The sequence below is a fragment of the Apostichopus japonicus genome, chromosome 13 (genome assembly GCF_037975245.1).
Source record: "Apostichopus japonicus isolate 1M-3 chromosome 13, ASM3797524v1, whole genome shotgun sequence".
NCBI lineage: Eukaryota > Metazoa > Echinodermata > Holothuroidea > Aspidochirotida > Stichopodidae > Apostichopus > Apostichopus japonicus.
In genome coordinates, this window is record NC_092573.1 from 13651750 (window position 1) to 13671868 (window position 20119).

Genomic DNA, 20119 nt, shown 5'->3' on the forward strand with positions numbered 1-20119 from the left:
TTTTACGAGATTAAAGAAAAATCTTCCTTAGAAATTAATACCAACACAAGAAATTAAGCATTTCCTTAAAATATAACAGACTTTAATAAACAAAACAAAAGAAGGAATTGAAAAAAAACTAAGCATTACCTTCCATTAAACCAAGCCTGTTTATCTGTCAGACTCTTAAGGATATTGGTGAATTTTGAGCTGAAAAGTAAAAAGGAAACAAAAATCACTGGTGACATTCTAGGCGAGAGAATTATTATGAATTTTAAGTGGCAACTTAAAGTCTCAACGGAACAACGGAACAGTAAATAAAATAATAGACCAATTAAAGTCAACACACATTCAAGCTGAACACACATCAACTGTGTTGCTTGTTTTGTCACTGACAGATATAAGGCTTTATTAAATAATTAATTTAATTTGAAAAAAAAAAAAATTGTATTCTTATTCTGAGTAATACTGGGCTGGAAGTGTCTGGGTGACGAAAATATTGACGAAAATGCATGAACTTTGTTTATTACTTGCTATTATCCTACAGTATGAGATGTGTGTGCAGTAATCTGGGATGACACCAAATCAACCTTGGAATTCTGTTTTGTTGTTATTCTCTAGTTGAGCAATATGGGGTCTGTAATGAATGAAGACACCTTTATAATCAGTGTATGAAAACACCTCACTGTACTCTACATCAGGCCATCCTCATTGTGGGTGTTATTTCCCAATATTTCTACAAGCAGTTACAGCTTAAACAAGCTATTTTACATTTGAGTCAACTATTTTAGCTACAAATGAATGGACTAAGGGCAGTCTCATAGGATAATAGCAAGTAATAAACAAAGTTGATGCATTTTCATCAATATTTTCGTCACCCAGACACTTCCAGCCCAGTATTACTTAGAATAAGAATACAATTTATTAAAAGAAATTGTTGTCATCAAACGATTGCTGTTGAGAAAGTAACATAAATATGATTTGCCTGTCAACATTTCATCACACAGACACTACAAGCACTACAAGTAGCAAACATGTGAAAGCTTTTAAACCTTTTAACTTGTATCATGATAGTTAAAAATATAACTGCTCGTTAAGTTAATGAGCAAACATTGTGATGGGATTTTTGTAGCTAATAGAAACTGAATATGCATATACAAGCAAAAATTAAAGCATTTGTTTTAATTTTAGTACAGTAAAGAGAGTTTTCTAATTTCAATACAGTTCTACTTTCCACTACACACATGGTTTGGTAAACATGAGAACAGCAACCATATGTTTAAACAGAAAGAACCTTTCTCTTTGAACTGTTTGGTAACAACATCAACGGACGACGCTGCTACAAACTGCAACATAAACTGAAAGAAGGGAAGTTCTTACTCCTTAGACGCCATCATCACTTCAGTCGGAAGGTTCGCTCCATCGAGAGAATCATCCTTCTGAAGTTTCTGACTCAACCAAGAAGAAATCTTATTCAACTCCTCTCCAGATACCCATTCTTCATCCTCTCTATCTGACAGCAAGGTCTGTACTTCTGGCAGGCTGCAGAGTTTTCTCCCCTCCGGTAAGAGATGGTATCTGGCAACATTTTCAAAATGTGAAACAAAATGAAGGAGCTTAGGGTTGGAGGGGGAAGTTGATACTTGGCTGTTGCTCTCTACACTTCCCACCCACCCTACCACCAACAGAGAAAAAATTATCCATGAATTTCTGACAACCACACTCCATCACCCCATTCTCATCCCAAGCCCATTCCCCCTTTCCCCCCCCCCCCCCTCACCAAAAAATAATGACAGCAAACATCAAAGTTTGTATGAAATGGCCTTTAAGTGAAATTTTCACTTCCTTGCATTTCTACAGACATAACATCAACAAAAACTTTCCATATCTTCTGTCAACGTGTAACCCCTTCATATCTCCTTAAAACCCTTCCCCCTTCCCAAATAAAGAAAAGGATGAAAACTGTGGATTTAATGTTCTACAATCACCTCTCACATCCTCATTTCTTTCCTCCTCCTCCCCACTCCCCCCCCACCACCCCAAAAAAAGTAATCACAGTTGAATTGTGTCTGAAAAGGTCTGCAAATTGGATCTAATCCTGCCCAACTTTGTAGAGATCAGATTAGATTAGTACATGCTACCCCCCCTCCTCCTCCACACCCAACCCCAATCCCTTTGATATTCAGAGACCATGTGAAACGTATAATTATAAAGCTACTTAGCACTCACTTGATTTCCCCTTTGGTGGTAGCAAATATTCCTTCAGCTTTCTCCCAAGCCTCATTGGATGAGAGAGAGTCATTGAACTGCATCAACAGATGTCTGGCAAACTTCTTCCCAGCACCGTAAATTCTTGCATAATTTATCACCTGTGCCAGAATGATTAAAACCAATGTCAATATTGGAGCACTCCTGAGTCAACTCTTAATGGGGATTTTTTTTCTAATTGCAAAATGTTTGCATGACAAACTGATTTAGTTCTTGTTAGATCTTATAAACATTGTTAATATCGATGAAATTGCTAGCTTGGAAAGTTGGTAGATTCCACAAAATGAAATTATGAAAATAACATGTGATGCAAACAATACACTTTCAACTAATTCTAGGAAGCCAGTATGGGTATAATCTGTATTTGAGAGATATCTACAAGAAATACATTGAAGTGTTACAAGCCACTTGGAACTACTGCCTTCAGTGTAGTTTGTATTTCAATACCTACTGCTACTGTTTGAAAGTGATCCATTCAACATTTGTGGCTCAACACTCACAGTGGCTGGACTACAAAGTTTAGCATAAAAATTCACTAGTTGCATTTATGTACAAGAATTATTATGACCAAGTTACCCCCACTCCTGGAGAAGGTGTGACCATTTTTCATATAAGTCAGTAATATTTCATATTTCCATCCAAATTGCTCTGGATTACTCCTCTAACTGCATGAGTACAAGTAGAATATAATTATCCTTGGTATGACTATGAGTACAACTCTCTATGCTTAAGTACAAGTACATAATTTTACACTATGCTAGATTCACAACATGACGAGTACAGACAACTATGCTGAGATATGAGTTGCGTCTATGAATCGACTTTGCTACAAGTCACCGATGTAAGATATAAGATATAAGAATCTTTATTGACCATAAAAGGAATTGGGATTCACTCCTTCTCATTAAAACAGACAATAAAACAATCATAAATACAGTGAAAATACATTCCAATTCACTCCAATTCCTAAAACGAAAAATTAAGACTAATACGTCCTTGTTCTGACACATAAAATTGGCCTATTTCCTACAGATTTCATTGGCAAGATTGAGAATAGCCCTTGGCAAGAAAGAATGCCTGTATCTCTCCATTCGGCATCTCATGACAATGGGTCTGCCCGTTCGATTGCTGTAATTCGATGCCCCAGAGGATGTTGGGATGACATGATTGACTTGCAACTGCTACACTAGACAAACATTCCATTCCAACATGATACACATTCATGATAAAACAGAATACCCTTCAAGACTTTGTGCATCTACATTAAAAACCAATCATTCTAAAGTTAAGCAGTGTCTGGTACCTTTGCATGGTTTCTACTGATTCCTACAGTATTTGCTGTTACGCTGTGCATATCGGTGGCATCCTTCTTGTTTCCTTGTAAAGTCATCCACCCTAGTGCAGTGCATCCTACAAGGAAAAAATAATAATATTGCTATTTAAAGCGGTACCAGATTTAGGTCATATCTAATAGTGCAGTACATCTAAAAACAAAGTAGCAAAATAATATTTTATAAAGATCTGTAGAATGCTTCATAATCCTGTGCCGAGCATACCGCAGAAGCTGAGTTGGCGTAAGTATTTATGCACTGCTCCTTTATAAAGATGTTAACTAGTGTATAATATCTTTCAAATGTCTTTCAAATCTCTAGTAGTTTTCCATGAGTGTTGAGATTGGTCCATATTAACAGCCAATCAGATTTCTAAATGACGGACACGCTAGTTGTCTGATCCATTTATAGCGTGTCTTAGAGGCCATCACCTGAGACTTCTGGTATTTCCAGCAACAAAAAACAGAAGAAACTGGATAGGATCTAGTTACCATGGATACCAACAAAATTGGAATCTCCAAGAATGGCTGCAATCCATAACTCCTGGGAATCCACATCGGCACCGACAAAGTGATACCCTGGTGGTGCTTGAACCATCGCTTTTAATTCACTGCCGACACGATCAGGCTGCAAAATAATAAGAGCATATAGGTTGCTGCATCGATATCTCTATCATAACGAATCTAAACATTACATATAAAGCATTGCGCTTCTTTTTGCTCCTTTTCCATGCATTTGTATAAGCTTAAATATTGTATATAAATTATTATTATGAAACTTTTTTTTTCTTACATGTCTCTCTAGTTTGTATTGTATATCAAAAATATTATTTATCCTTTGTTAAACATGCATGTATTGCACAAAATTGCTGGAAATAAATTGTTGTCAATGTCATTGTCATAAACCTTGAACTGCACAAGAAGTCATTGTGTAAAGTCAGTATTAGACTATAATTAAGAACTTTATTGACTTGAAGACATTTGTCATTATCTAGAAAGTAACAATACACATTGATTTTTATAATGCAGTATAAAACTGATAAATATCAAGCAAAATTTACTTCAGAGCAAATGTGACTAGCAAAATATGTACAACTGCATTACTATTTTGTAAACCATTTACAATTAATTAGTGGTGTGAACTAGTCACTGGGTCATAAGATGGTGCCCAAACATATTTAATAGGCCAATTATCTATTTCAAGCAGCAAAAACATTTTGGGTCATTTGCATCATCAAAAACAAAACGATTCCAAGTAAATATTACTTTCGATGGAAAGAACATTTTCAAAGTATTACCAAAGCATTTGTTGCAGTAAGCCATGTTGGTTCCACAGCCCTCCTGGTGACTGTACCTGCTGTTATCACCCTCGGTAATATGGCACCATACATTCCCTCATCGTCATAGCTACGATCTCTAGTGACCTTCGGTGGGAGATCAGACTTGTTGAAGTGGACCACCATCTGGGACCTGGAGTTGAAAAGGAAGGGATGTTAAACCTACCAAAAGTGCCTAATTGATATATTGTCAACTTCTCAGCTTCTGTTTACGATATCTCAGAGAAGGCCACTGTCGATTGCCCCATGTGTCAATCACAAACCTCCTACTACGGTTAAGCATTGTACTGTAGCTACATTGTTAATACTGTACCCTAACACCTAAGCTCAATCACTCTTTTTCGTTCTCTATTTGATGCAGTTTTACCTGTTTTCCTTGCCATATTAGTAACATGTGATTCCGGTCCCTTTAAATCAAAACCTTACCGAGAAGTTAAATGGCAAACGTCACGAAAAAGGCTGTAAAATTCAAAAATATTGCTCGATTTGCCTTGGAATAGACTCTACATGGAGGCTACCATCTTGTTAACAGCACTGAACTGTTATTTCACCCACTCTGTTCAAGGGGCCCGTAGAGTGCAGCATTATTGCAGAATTAAAGTAGGGCATTCTTAGGCACATCACCCTATATAAATCTCCCAATATTGACTTTGCATACTAATCTCTGCATCACAGCAGATCAAAGATGTGATGTCTTCGTGGCAAATGAGTTACAAAATTGTCATCGCTTTTCTAATAGTATTTGTCTTCAAAATGTGGTCCAACTTGATAATCTGCTTTCAAAACTGTCAATGTACTCTGAATTCAAGATGACATCAAAGTGCAATGTTTGCCTACAAATTATAAAACAAAAGGAAAGGAAAAACATTTTCATCTCATTTGGCAGGGTAATGTCACTCACTCACTATTAGGACAGAAAATTTGAACCCCTTTTATGCGACAGTCGACTTTGATTATCGGAATATTCCTCTAGGCATTTTCATCTCATTTGGCAGGGTAATGTCACTCACTCACTATTAGGACAGAAAATTTGAACCCCTTTTATGCGACAGTCGACTTTGATTATCGGAATATTCCTCTAAGCATTTTCATCTCATTTGGCAGGGTAATGTCACTCACTCACTATTAGGACAGAAAATTTGAACCCCTTTTATGCGACAGTCGACTTTGATTATCGAAATATTCCTCTAAGCATTTTCATCTCATTTGGCAGGGTAACGTCACTCACTCACTATTAGGACAGAAAATTTGAACCCCTTTTATGCGACAGTCGACTTTGATTATCGGAATATTCCCCTAAGCATTTTCATCTCATTTGGCAGGGTAACGTCACTCACTCACTATTAGGACAGAAAATTTGAACCCCTTTTATGCGACAGTCGACTTTGATTATCGGAATATTCCTCTAGGCATTTTCATCTCATTTGGCAGGGTAACGTCACTCACTCACTATTAGGACAGAAAATTTGAACCCCTTTTATGCGACAGTCGACTTTGTTATCGGAATATTCCTCTAAGCATTTTCATCTCATTTGGCAGGGTAACGTCACTCACTCACTATTAGGACAGAAAATTTGAACCCCTTTTATGCGACAGTCGACTTTGGTTATCGGAATATTCCTCTAAGTTTTCATCTCATTTGGCAGGGCAACGTCACTCACTCACTATTAGGACAGATAATCCCTTTTAGGCGACAGTGGACTTTAAATCATCGGAATATTCCTCTAAGCATTTTCATCTCATTTGGCAGGGCAACGTCACTCACTCACTATTAGGACAGATAATCCCTTTTAGGCAACAGTCGACTTTAAATCATCGGAATATTCCTCTAAGCATTTTCATCTCATTTGGTATGGCAACGTCACTCACTCACTATCAGGACAGAAAATTTGAAGCCCTTTTAGGCGACAATCGAATTTAAAGGGTGTGAAGACTTGCGCAAAAAGAAACGTCTAATGCCAGTAATCTGACCTAGTTTCGAATGAGGTGTAACAGAAGTGTTAGACACCACCATCAATCCCAGAAAATACACACATAGCTTGCTACCGTCGGTAATTAGACACTAGTGTACAGTCAATACATACAGCTACAGTCAATCATGGGCGGCGATCCTGGGGGGGATGGGGGGGATACATCCCCCCCATGAAAATGGGTGGAGGGGATGTAATACACCATATCCCCCCCACCAAATGCCAGGAATAAGAATATTTTCATGCCTTCATTTATGCATCATCGTGAATGTACGGCTCTTTTTAGCTTCATTTCTCGCCTATACCATAAACGCAGTGCGATCTTTTCAAATAAACCGTCTTTATAAAGCAAGAATAGTTGACTGTAGGCTTCATTGGCCCTATAACAACAAAATGTATTATTGCGCCCACGGTATTGATATACTACATATATGCACCCTCATAGTATTCATATAGGCCCTATAGTAGGCCTACACACGTACATGTACCCTCGAACAGCTGAGAATCTCATGTCACCAGGGTAATGCTTAATTAGGGGCGTCGGAGCGGTTCGCCGGACCAATATTCACGGCGCAAAAAAAAAAGGAGAAAAAAGTAGCACTAAGAAGAAAAAAAGGCAAAAAATAAAGAACCAAAATGAAAACATACTTCAAAATGTGTTTCAGAAGATTAATCGGGTACAAAAACAGACAAGGGAGAATGCACAGAAGAAAAGCTCCGGAAGTGCCATTTCCTGCAATCTGGGAGGCATTTTTTCAAAATTTTCTCCATTACGCTACGCGCCAACCAATGGTGGCGCGTAGCGTAGTTTGACCTTCCAAACGTCCCCCACCCCCCCCCGATAATTATGGTAGATGGCCACACTCTGATCTTCCGTACCAATCCCAAATAGCTTCCGACGCCCCTGTTAATACACGTACGTTTCACCTGGATGCCCTAGCAATCGGTACCTAGGAATGTAACTATGTGTAATTATGTATAGGCCTATAATAGCCTGCATGAGGCCATTTTCTTCATCGAATAATATAAAGAGCTCTCGAACATTCTAACGTAGCGCCTGAAAGAAGATTGACAGGGGCAATTTTCCCAAAATAACACCCGAAATTTAAAAAAAAGTATTTTGGATCCTGATTATGAGATATATCGGACATGAAATCCCTATTTTAAAGTTGGGTATATGCCCCTTGGAAACCTCGGCAAGTGCCGTTTCCGGCCATCTAGAGGGTTTGTAAATCCCAAAATTTTCTTGTACGCTTCGCGCCAACTCATGGTGGCGCTACGCTTAGATAGTCAACAAGGTCATATCCCCCCCACTCGGAAGTACGGATCGCCGCCCATGCAGTCAATACCCACAGCACAGTGTACAAACAATACAGCGTGGACATCTCAGGTCCAGCTAAAGATAACAAGGTATCATGTTTCATTACTGTCTGCACTTTGTATTGACAAGAAGAAAACTTCACTTGCAAGCAACGGAAAGTTAACTTTTTCAGAGCCCGGCACGCGGTTTGGGGTGAGTCTTCAATGCCTTTAATCATCGGAATATTCCTCTAAGCTTATCATTACATAAAGTCAGAGATGTATGACCTACAGTATTCTCTTGCTTGAATTCCTCCAGGATGAAATGACTTTGTTTATCTCTAGGATCTTCTCGGCCTCCAGTCCTCCTTCAGAGCTCAAAGTGCCGTCTTCAATTTTGGTCAGGAAATCTTTCGCAAGAGGATTCCCAACGTTAGCATTACCTCCATCCTGCGAGAAATCAATAAAACATCTATGAGCTTTAGATAACCTCTGCGGTTTTCCTCTGTTTTCTTCATGTTTGTTTTCTGAAAGCTCACTGTTGCCTTTGCCTCTTTCGAAGAACTTCCGACGAAATTGTATTACAAGATGAAAGTAATCACAATGCAAATTTTTCCAAAAGCCTTAAAATACTATGATGTAAAAATGGTACGACAACCTAAGCCTCTATCCGGAGATGGTTTCCGTAATAAATAAATCCAACTATGACAACCTAAGCCTCTATCGGGAGATGGTTTCCTTAATAAACAAATCCAACTATGACAACCTAAGCCTCTATCGGGAGATGGTTTCCTTAATAAACAAATCCAATTATGACAACCTAAGCCTCTATCGGGAGATGGTTTCCTTAATAAACAAATCCAACTATGACAACCTAAGCCTCTATCGGGAGATGGTTTCCTTAATAAACAAATCCAACTATGACAACCTAAGCCTCTATCGGGAGATGGTTTCCTTAATAAACAAATCAACTATGACAACCTAAGCCTCTATTGGGAGATGGTTTCCTTAATAAACAAATCCAACTATGACAACCTAAGCCTCTATTGGGAGATGGTTTCCTTAATAAACAAATCCATTTGAAGGAATGGGGGTGGAGGCAAGAAACATCATACAGTAATACAAAATTGCTGTTTCAAATACAAGAAATATTTTTTATAGCTCATTAAAATCTATTGGTCTGAAAGTTGATTCTTAATATCAAACAATCGTAAGAGTTGGACATTTTCACAGCAGATGTATTACAGTTTTGCATACAAGATTCTAGGCTAACATCGGTATCTTCATACAGTGAGTAATTTTTGGATAAATTTACCATTTGAATACATTCTTCCTGTGCAAATGGAACAATGTACCAGGTACATAAGACAAGCAAGCAAGTGGACTATAATAGGCTAATATTTAATTTCAGTTATAAAATTCAAGAAACTTTACTGCAAGCTAGGATTTATACCTTATGTGGTAGCTTATAAAACCAACAGCCAGCAACTTCAACATCAATACATGGTTTTCTGCCATTATACAGAGGGCTTCGAGCATTTGACCTCTTCTTCTTCATGCTCTTGGTAACATCGTCAACTTCCGGATCATCTTCATTTATTTCAGAGGACTATATTGGAAAGGAAAAAAAAGTATCACAGGAACCGTTCTGTGGCAGAAATATACAAGAGTAAAATATGTGTTTTCTTTATCACTAGATATTAGAATCCCAATAGCATTAAAACCTATTGTAAAGGCATCAAATTTTTCAAATTTGGTGTAATTTCATATGAAAGGTGTCTGGCAAACATTACAATGGGTGACAAAGACAAAGGAAGAGCTTTTTTTCTCCCTTTAATTTTGCAGAACATTTTGAAATACCAAAAAAACCGAACGTGCTCATGAGTGTTCAGAAAGCCTATCATGCCATTGACTAAAAGCAAGCATTGCAAAGGTACACCATTTTAACATCAAGCCAAATTATGTTGTTTTCAAGTACCCACCACATATAGAAAGACTAGATTGACCCAGCTGTGGTTCTTTTAGCATCAAGATATGAGTTAAATTATGGTTGTGTCTTTTCAATTTGGAACCCTCGCCTACTAGAATTGTACAGTTTGAACACAGACCTTGTTGTTACCATGGTGATAATTTAATCACAGCTTTACAGAGTCGTACTATGCATAACATGAATTACATCACTACCAGTTGATGAAATATATGAGCTCGTTGCCATGGAACTATACACTAACAGCTTGCACAACAAATCATCTAGGCCACAGATTATGAGTACAAACAGCATCGTACGATTAACTTTGGTGTTTTGGTGACCACAACACACGGTGACACCAAAAACGAGAGGACAGACTAAAAGGACAACCTCTTAAATAAACAGAAGATTGTGCGGCATTTAAAACCATTTTACATTATTATCTAGGAGCAATCCGTTGGGATGGAATTTTTCACTTAGTAGTGTGGCAGCTTGATAGCTGCCTCTGCCAACATCTTCATCCCATCCATGATTCAAGCAATACACATACAAAAACAAAATAAATCGAAAAAAAAATAACCAGATTAAATCAAAGCTTAATTGTAATACTGCTAGGTCGATGCAACATGAAGAATTTATGGAAGGTGTAAAATAATTTTTGTAAATAGTTTCAGATGAGGTCTTGTTTTTCCATACCATTTTGTTTCTTTGTTGTTTTTCTCTAGCAGCTAAGAGAGCTTGCAAAGATCTGTAATAAAAGACAAGTCAATGATACATTGCAGACAAACATGGATCATCATTTGATTGTTGAAGTCATTGAAGTAAAAGGTTTCTCAACTCATATGAAATGTATTTTTAGATTTTTAGAAAAAAACAGTTTTAAACAATGTGCCCTTCACTAACCCCCCCCCCCTCCTCAACCATTCCCCTCCTTGCACCTCATTGACATCTCCTGCATTCAGCAAGATGTCAATTTCAAGGAATATGATAACAAAATAACAATTTCTAATTGTTGATTTCTAACAGTGGAGTGTTAGCTCAGTGGTTAACGCCGGTGCCTTCCAATCATAAGGTCCCGACTCCAGATTAATGTATGTCGTCCAGTTACAGAGTTGTTGACAACTGACAATTCATAATCATGGACGTTAAATATGAATGTAAGAGACTGACTTCGGTCAGCTTGAGGCTTTGATAAGCCAATGAGGCTTCTTCACGAGTTCCTGCTTGCAGTAGGATCTAAAATACATACATACAATACATACAATTTTCATAAAAAATAACATGATTTGCATCAGCTTAATAGCTTGTAGATCAATAGTTTCTAAACTGTTATTTGTTTACAACAACAAATGCACATATGCACACATGCAGTGATAATATTTCAGTTCCATTACTTTGTCATGATTATTGATATCATGGAAACCTTCTTGAGAGTCAGATTTTTAACTTACGATCAGCAAATTTGCTTTTAGTACAAGGTAAAGTAATAAGGTTGCTCTGTGAGGGTTCCTTGATAATTATCTATATCTTTGACATCGTCTCCAATGTCACCTAGGCCGACCTTCACCCATAAAATCTTAATTAATATTAATCTGAAATTACATTTCAGTCCTGTTCATATAAAAAATTACAAATGAACGGTCAAAGTTTGGTGATCAGGCACAAATTACTGTGTATGAATTGCAAAAAAATCTACATACATTTCAGTGCATTTTCCAAACAGTGCATGACAAATTCCAGGCCTTGAAATGCTTTCTTACATGTTTTATGACATCTCTATTAGTTCAGTAGTGGAAGAAACCAGCAATAAAGAAGACACCAGTGGATTATGATCACTTTGCAAGAGATTGAAATCAGTTCTGGGCTAAACCTTCTTTTCCTTCTAAAAGTCACTTAAATCATCAGCAATCTTTTTTTTGAGGTATCAAACTTTTAGCTAGTTTGTGAGAAATAATTTCAAGATTGATTTGGAGTTCCATAACTACGATTTGAGCAAAAACTAAATAAATAAATGGCACATACCTGACAGGAAACTGTTTCTGGTCTTTACTCGCTTCAACTGTGCCTTGAGTATCAATGTTGTACTCATCATCGTCAAGATTTGATGTATCGTTATCATGTTCGTTGTTTTCCCAGTCTCCGTCTTTGGGTACAAGAAATCCCCATCCGTGCTTGGCTATGAAATGAAGCGGGTAACCCTCCCAAGTCATTCTCAACAGTTTGGGAGTGACTCTGGTCTGCGAGCTGATTAAGGACGGACTGTTCCTGAACTCTGGGAGACTCTGACGAGGACAGAGGTCCCTGTACCATCTGGAGAGTAAAGAGAAGAAGTAATGAAAAGCATATGACTAAAAAATGATCTGTTGTCATTTGATCCCATCTGGTCTCTTTCGTGATATCATTTAATAGTAACACACTATATCAAATTGTAACATCACAAAAGAAGAGTCTCAGGCAATGATCTATATCACTGGTATAAATAAGAGAGGTTGATAAAGTGAAATCTCTAGAATCTAAGTATCATACTCAAATCAAAAGGTTTCTGTGAAAAGGGTTTGACCTGACCCTCTTTCACCTCATTCCCCCCCCCCCCCCCTCTTATCCGAAACCCCGTCCTCCTCACAACATACAATAGTTGATTTGACTGGCTGAAATCCTACCTTTGCCCACCGAGCTTATAAATACAACATGCGCCAAACACAAGGCTGTAGTTCACACCTTATTTAGCAGGTATTGCATTTCTTGCAGTTCAACCATTTACCAGTTGGAAGAACTGAATTACATTATACTGACAAACATGTCTTTTCCTGTTTTTAATATTTTTATTTATTTTTTAATTTGATTTTTTTTTACAAATGACGATAATTCCAAACCACATGAAAATATACTTACGCTGGGTAACCAGCCATATGTTGGTTGACTTTGGGCAAGAATTCCAACGTCTTTTCAAGTTTTGCTCTGACCTCTTCCAATTTCCTCTCTTCTTCTAGTTCCTCCTCGTCCAAATCTGCTGCCAATTCTTCTTCCCCTGCTCCTTCTTCATCCTCTGTCGTTGTCTTTACGTCCTTTTTGTTTTTTTCGATCACCGGAAAGTCATTGAGTGTATCATAATACTTCTTCCTGAGTCTAAATTTTTCGACTGACCAGTCCAGATCCCAGAGCCATGGGTCATCTTTATACCTAGCAGGAAACATCAAACAGCAAGCTTGGATAAAAGATTAAATTTGTGTGTCCTTCAATTGCCTGAAAGAAAAACTAATTTCTTTGGCAAATCTAATTCATAATAAAAAGATCACAACTCACAAGAAACATATCAAGATTTGCAATACTCAACAACTGCACAAAAGTTACTGTGGTATTACCACAGCTTCAAATGTAAACTTGTTACTTTCAAAGCAGTTGATTACCATGGCAACACTGAGATGCACCCAAAATTCCACTTCCACTGGTCCAAAAGTGTAGGTATTACCTCCTACATGATGTCAACATGAGGGTGTCAACATTTAATATAATGTTCTGGTGTATCCTGAAAATAATGGTCATCTTTGTATGATATACTTTGTGAAACTCTTGAAAATGACACTGGCCCACATTGCATAAAGACATCATACCTTCTCTATACCCTCTCAGAATGTTACTATGATGAAAAGAATTTAGGCATGCTAATGACATCTATAATCTGTTCTTGCAATGATACTGGATTGGTCAGGAATGGTCAGATGACAACATATCAGCCAATCATAGCCCCCTAATAAAAATTTCTTTGTTCTTTCATACTTTGGATCCAATTTCCTACTCAGTGTGTGTGATCATATCTTCTAAACAGGTCACCATGTAACTGTGTGTTTGTGTGTGTGTGTGTCACCCAACATTGACATATCTTCTAAACTTACAGGTCATCATGTAAGTAGAGGCAGTTCTCATTCGCTATCTGCATCAACAGAATCTTCATCTCATCTTGAAGATTCTCGTAAGTTTCCTGTGAGTCTTGGAGGTATCTTTCCCAGTTTTGATTCAGTGGCAGGTAGCACTGACCCATTTCTAGCATGGCAGCAAAAGTGACTGGATGGGGAAACCTAGGCAGAACATAAAAACAGGGTTATGAAACAGAAATGACCAAAGGAGATATTTGAACTTATATCTTCAAGACAGGAGTCATAATCTGCAAGCTTATTCATTTCATTTTTCATAGGCACAACAAATTAACTTTAATTTGTTGTATATCATTAAAAGACACTTTAATACCAGTGAAGCATTTCCTGACCTGGGTGTTAGTGACCGTAAACTATCCACATTCCACCAATTTTCAGGTACTAAGAAAATGACTCAATGTTAGAATCTCAATGTTCATGTTTGTTCAATAGAACACTCAGTTTCATTTGCGTTGCCCTGCTGTCTCAAACCTCACCAAAACAACTCAGCATTTGAGCCAACATTTCTATTCCTGTTAAAAACCTACCACCTTGCAATAATGTTAATTTTATTAATTACACTAACACTTTTATGTGGAGAAAGAGTAACCAACCACTAAATTATCACAAATGAATTTAAAAAACAACCAACCTGTCAAAATATTTCTCAAGTAAAACACAAAATACTTCATGAGTTGCTGACACATCTTGTGCACAATATGACATCAGTTGCTGAAAAGGAAAAAAATGGGGAATTGTTAAATTAGCATTATCATCCTTATCTTCCAATCAACAGAAAAAAAATTCTTCTAAAGACCATGCCTTAACAATTTGATTAGAATTCCAAACTTTCCCAAAGCCAGTTGCATACCTCCAAACTCCTTCAGATAAAAATTGGCTCTACTTCAAACTTCATCAGTCTCTTCTGAGGAATATGATCTACCTTTCCACTGATTCCTGAACCTCTAATTTCACCAAATATACCAGCTCCTAGCTCCAAAAGACTCTGGTCTGTTTATAAGCCCTCTTCGGAATAAATGTAATCTGTATTCAAATGTACCTACTCTTCCCGATCACTCTCATACAGAAGTAGGTATTAATCACTTGTAGTAACCAGATCAAGAGTCATGTAACTAAATCAACAGATAATCCTCTTTTAATAATAATAGTAAATGAAAAATGATATAATCATTTTTCCCGGTCATTTTTCCATTATTCGTTCATTTTTACTTAAAAATAGCCAAACTTCTTTTGAAATCCTTTCCTCAATACTTTCTGAGTTGTATCAAAATGAAATTGGTGTGTGAACTTAAAGTTTACATGGTACACAAGTGCTGTGGCTTCAGTCTGGTAAAGTTTTCAATTATTTTATGAGTATTTCATGAATGTGACTCTAGTTAAATACACTGTGGTTTTAAGTTTGACAAAATGGCAGAGAAACTGTGTCATCACAAAACCCAAAACGTGTTCAGTGTCCACCTGAAAGTCATCACGAACGTCATCCATAGTCCCGGTGACAAATGTGTCCCTCTTACTCTTGTCCAGTTCTTCACCATCTGGAACGTGGCATTTATGGACGTCGACCAGGTTGTTAGGACTGCTCTCGTTCTGCCAAGTTGTAGTCTGAAGATGGATGAAAGAGAGATCAAATGTAAGAGAGATCATATGAAAGAGAGATCAAATAGAAGAGAGATCAAATGGAAGAGAGATCAAATGTAAGAGAGATCATATGAAAGAGAGATCAAATGTAAGAGAGATCAAATGGAAGAGAGATCATATGTAAGAGAGATCAAATGGAAGAGAGATCAAATGGAAGAGAGATCAAATGTAAGATAGATCAAATGTAAGAGAGATCCAATGTAAGTGAGATCAAATGTAAGAGAGATCAAATCTAAGAGAGATCAAATGTAAGAGAGATCAAATGTAAGAGAGATCAAATCTAAGAGAGATCAATGTAAGAGAGATCAAATGTAAGAGAGATCAAATGTAAAAAAGATCAAATGTAAGGGAGATCAAATGTAAGAGAGATCAATGTAAGAGAGATCAAATGTAAGAGAGATCAAATGTACGAGAGATCAAATGTAAGAGAGATCAAATGAAAGAGAGATCAATGTAAGAGAGATCAAATCTAAGAGAGATCAAATGTAAGAGAGATCAAATGAAAGAGAGATCAAATGTAAGAGAGAAAACACAGTACTCCAGTGTCTTGCGTTCCAACTACCAATCAAGATGATGGCTTTCATCACTATGACAACACAATGATACTACTCCACTTCCGACCATCTCATATGTGACTCCCATTTTTACTGCATTGACTAATACACTGTTTTTTGCTAATGATTTTCTTCTGACATTCCAGCAGTTTGAAGGCAGGCATTTTTTCGACCCTTGTTACGAGGTATACCCACATGTTTCCTCCATGCTCAACTATCGATTCACTTGAATCATGACCACCTCCAATTCACGACACTGGTTTATTTCGGTGGAAATTGTACCTTCTAATTCAAGCCAGGAGAACTGACACCTGGCACAGGGTATACTGTATCTTAACTATAGTCTCAGTTGAGCTACTGTAGACATTGCACTTAGCCTAACAGTAGCAGGGATACAAACCTATCTCTAATATGGAATGCCAAATGAATACCACAGCACTGAGGAAATTATAAAGAGCCACTCAACATGAATGTAAGATCAGGGAATTTAGAGCCAGGTCCAGCCCAGGGGACCAATATCTTATAATACCTCCTATTTTAAGTCTTCAGTATTCTTAAGTAAATTACCAAAATGAGAATTTATTATTCCTTATCCTATATTGCCCCGTGGCTCCCTAATTGAAACAAAGCCATGGGAGGTTAGGACTCTAGCCTACTATCCACTTACTCATCAGGTCTGTACATGATCAACGGTATACATTGTACTTGCTCTTATTACAGAGCCAGATGAAAAATAAATTGAAGGCTGAGGCTGGTAGAGACAAATATTTTAAAAGATTAGCTAAAATAAAGCAAAGGCACTGATAGTTAATAAAGGTTAATCAACTTCCAAGAAAGAAATAGCCTGCACAGATTAATTTTACCTCGTCCCTCCCGTTAGGTCTTTCACGTTTCTTCTTAGCAGCGTTAATTCCATTGCCTGCTCCATTCCACAGAGTTCTTTGGTAAGTAGTGAGACCAGATACACACATATGCAGGCTAAGTGTGTCCAAGAAACGTAGCTTTGTGCTCTGGCAAATAAACAAGACAGTATTTCAGAATAATACAGCAATATTTGTAAATAGTAATGATAGAGTGATATGTGGCTTGTCTGGCCAGAACTTATGTAAACTTTTTACGTAACTAACCTTTTTTTCCATTTTTTTCCTTTCTTTAACTCATCTATATACCTTTAAGAAGAAACTTACATTAATTAGACCATGTAAATCAATGGCAATGTTATGCTTATAATGTATTTATATTGTCCTAAAAATTGATTGTTACAAATTAAACACTGTAGAATCAAACATCTTTCATCTTCTCTGAAACAGTAACCAAAGACCAGGGAGACGAATTAAGTAATGTTCCATGTGATTAATATAATGATTCTAGTTTTAATACCAATTGATATTCAGTGCCCTGACATATATACCACAATTCTTCATGTTCATGTTTACAAATTGTCTTCATACGGATTCTGATTGCATGAATGTTGTTTGTGGGGTTCCACAAGGATCTATATTGGGGCCCTTGCTTTTTATAGTATATGTAAATGATATTTGTCATGTGTCAGATAATTGTACTATCATATCATTCGCTGATGATACTAATATTTTTTTCTCTGGCTTGGATCCTGTGGAAATGAGGGCTAGAATTTGTCATGTGCTTGATGAATTTCATGCTTGGTTTTCAGCTAACAAACTTTCTTTAAATGTAGGTAAGACAAAATATGTTGTTTTCAATGAAGGTAGGAATAGGAATATTCTGTCTGACATACAGATGCATGGAAGTAGTCTAAAAAAAGTGTGTTTTACCACTTTTCTAGGGGTAACTATTGATTCTGGTCTGACATGGCGTGATCACATAAATACAATATCAACAAATATTTCTCGAGGCGTTGGGATTCTTTCCAAATTGAAGCACTACTTACCAAAACATATTCTTCGTTCTTTATATTTTACTTTAATTTATCCTCACCTTACTTATTGCATTACAGTTTGGTCTGGCACGGCTGCTTATAACATTAAGAAACTTTCTGTACTTCAAAAAAGGGCTATTCGACATATATCTTCTGCCGACTATAACGATCATACTAGTAAATTATTTGCCTCACTTAAGCTACTGAAATAACCGGACCTTGTGAAAGTTCATCTTGCTACATTCGCTTATCGCTCTATTAATGGGTATAATCCGCCCACATGTAAAAATTTATTCACTGTTAATAAGGAAATCCATGATTATAATACAAGACAGGCTGGTCACATACCTAGACTTTTTCCCCATAGTAACCTGGGTAAACAGAGTATACGTTATCGGGCAAACACTTGCTGGAATTATCTACTTAATCATCATGATCATATACAAAATGATTCTCAGTCACCACGTTCCTTTAAACGTCAATTAAGCGAGGTTTACATAAGTGATTATTGATCCATAATACTTTTTAGAAATCTTAGTTTGTTTATATCGTTAACACTGATAACTTAATTATTTTCCTTCCTTAGGGAGTGGCTCTACTCGATAAGCCTTTCAGGTTTTTAGATCACTTCCTTTCTCTTTATACTCAATTTCATATCTGTAAACGTTTGTATGACATACAATGTACCGTATATTGAGAAAAAACAAATTAATGAAATGAAATGAAATGTTAATATCATAAGTCTTACAAAGAACTTTGACCCTTTTGTAGATTGTTATGCATTCTATTAACAATTTTAAGTTCACTTTTATATGCATTACAGAAACCTGGCTGCTTGATTTTTCTCCTACAGTATTGACACCCTCCAAATATACAACTACAAACTCTTTCAAAGAAATAAAAACAATGAAAGAGGAGGTGGTGTTGGTATTTCACAAAACAGACTTTACATGTAAGAACCGATGTTACTTAACTTATGCGTGATAGCGCTGAGTCACTTTTTATTGAACTAAATAACTCAATTCCGAATAACTATCTGACTAATGTTGAGCAAGTGTGTTACATTTGTCCAAGAATTAAGTGAGAACCAGAAAAGATCAGATATTTTCAGCTCTCATTTGTAGCACTCAATTGTGGGCATCAACCATTTAATTCACTGGAAAGGATTTTACAGTATAGAATTTGTATTCCAAAATGTTTCAATATTCAGAAAGAACACTCTTCCAGTGTGGAATATAGACACTTTAGATGTATGAATAACAGGACATTTTCTTTTACCAAGTTTAAGTTAGCAAATCAGCTCTGTCACCAACCACCCCTTTAATAACTTTTTCTATGAATGAGAGCTCTACATGACATTGCTTATACCCTGTGAAATATTTCAAAACTTAATGCCACAGCAAAGTCATCTAATATAAGTCACAGAGAAAATGACCAATGTTGAGACCATTTGAGATAACAGTGCTGATGCCTTGAGCCACTTTTTCATTTTCCACCATTTAAGATAACCTGTTGACCTCTTGAAGCTCAGAAAGGTTAAAACTGATAAAGGGCCTGCTTGAGTGTTTAAAGCATGGCTATCAACTCTTTGAATCATATTTCATTTCTTGATGACTGTACTGTATGTGTCATTGAAGACCTATAGAGCCTCTTCACAAAACTAAACTGAACTGAATTTTACCAAACTATGGTTACCAAAAGAAAAACATAGCATTGGAGAATTCACAGATTAAATTTAGCTTTAATTTTGGAGTTATCATGTTTAAAAAGTTTTCAGACTTTGACATCTGTTGAGAAATATTAATAGGATAATTACGCTCCAAAAAAGATCATGTGACCTTTTTAAGGTTCTTGGTTGGCAATCTTTTGACTTACATTTAAACTATAAATGATTAGTTATGGTATATAAATCTTAACAGATAAGCACCCAATTATATGAATGAAAT

The 20119-nt window shown here is 36.7% G+C and overlaps 1 protein-coding gene across 1 annotated transcript in view; it reads right to left on the reverse strand.

Annotated features, from left to right (window-relative positions):
* The window catches only part of LOC139979150 (DNA polymerase subunit gamma-1-like), a 30721-nt gene that overhangs the window by 6323 nt on the left and 4279 nt on the right, over window positions 1-20119 (reverse strand). The window contains exons 4-18 of the mRNA XM_071989853.1: window positions 17140-17286; window positions 15543-15686; window positions 14716-14795; window positions 14046-14228; window positions 13045-13332; window positions 12175-12462; window positions 10849-10900; window positions 9637-9792; window positions 8476-8633; window positions 4876-5047; window positions 4070-4205; window positions 3551-3657; window positions 2209-2348; window positions 1360-1557; window positions 130-189 (exon numbers count right to left, since the gene is read on the reverse strand). Of these exons, the coding sequence (XP_071845954.1) occupies window positions 130-189; window positions 1360-1557; window positions 2209-2348; window positions 3551-3657; window positions 4070-4205; window positions 4876-5047; window positions 8476-8633; window positions 9637-9792; window positions 10849-10900; window positions 12175-12462; window positions 13045-13332; window positions 14046-14228; window positions 14716-14795; window positions 15543-15686; window positions 17140-17286 (2309 nt within the window). The remainder of the gene's footprint in view (window positions 1-129; window positions 190-1359; window positions 1558-2208; window positions 2349-3550; window positions 3658-4069; window positions 4206-4875; window positions 5048-8475; window positions 8634-9636; window positions 9793-10848; window positions 10901-12174; window positions 12463-13044; window positions 13333-14045; window positions 14229-14715; window positions 14796-15542; window positions 15687-17139; window positions 17287-20119) is intronic.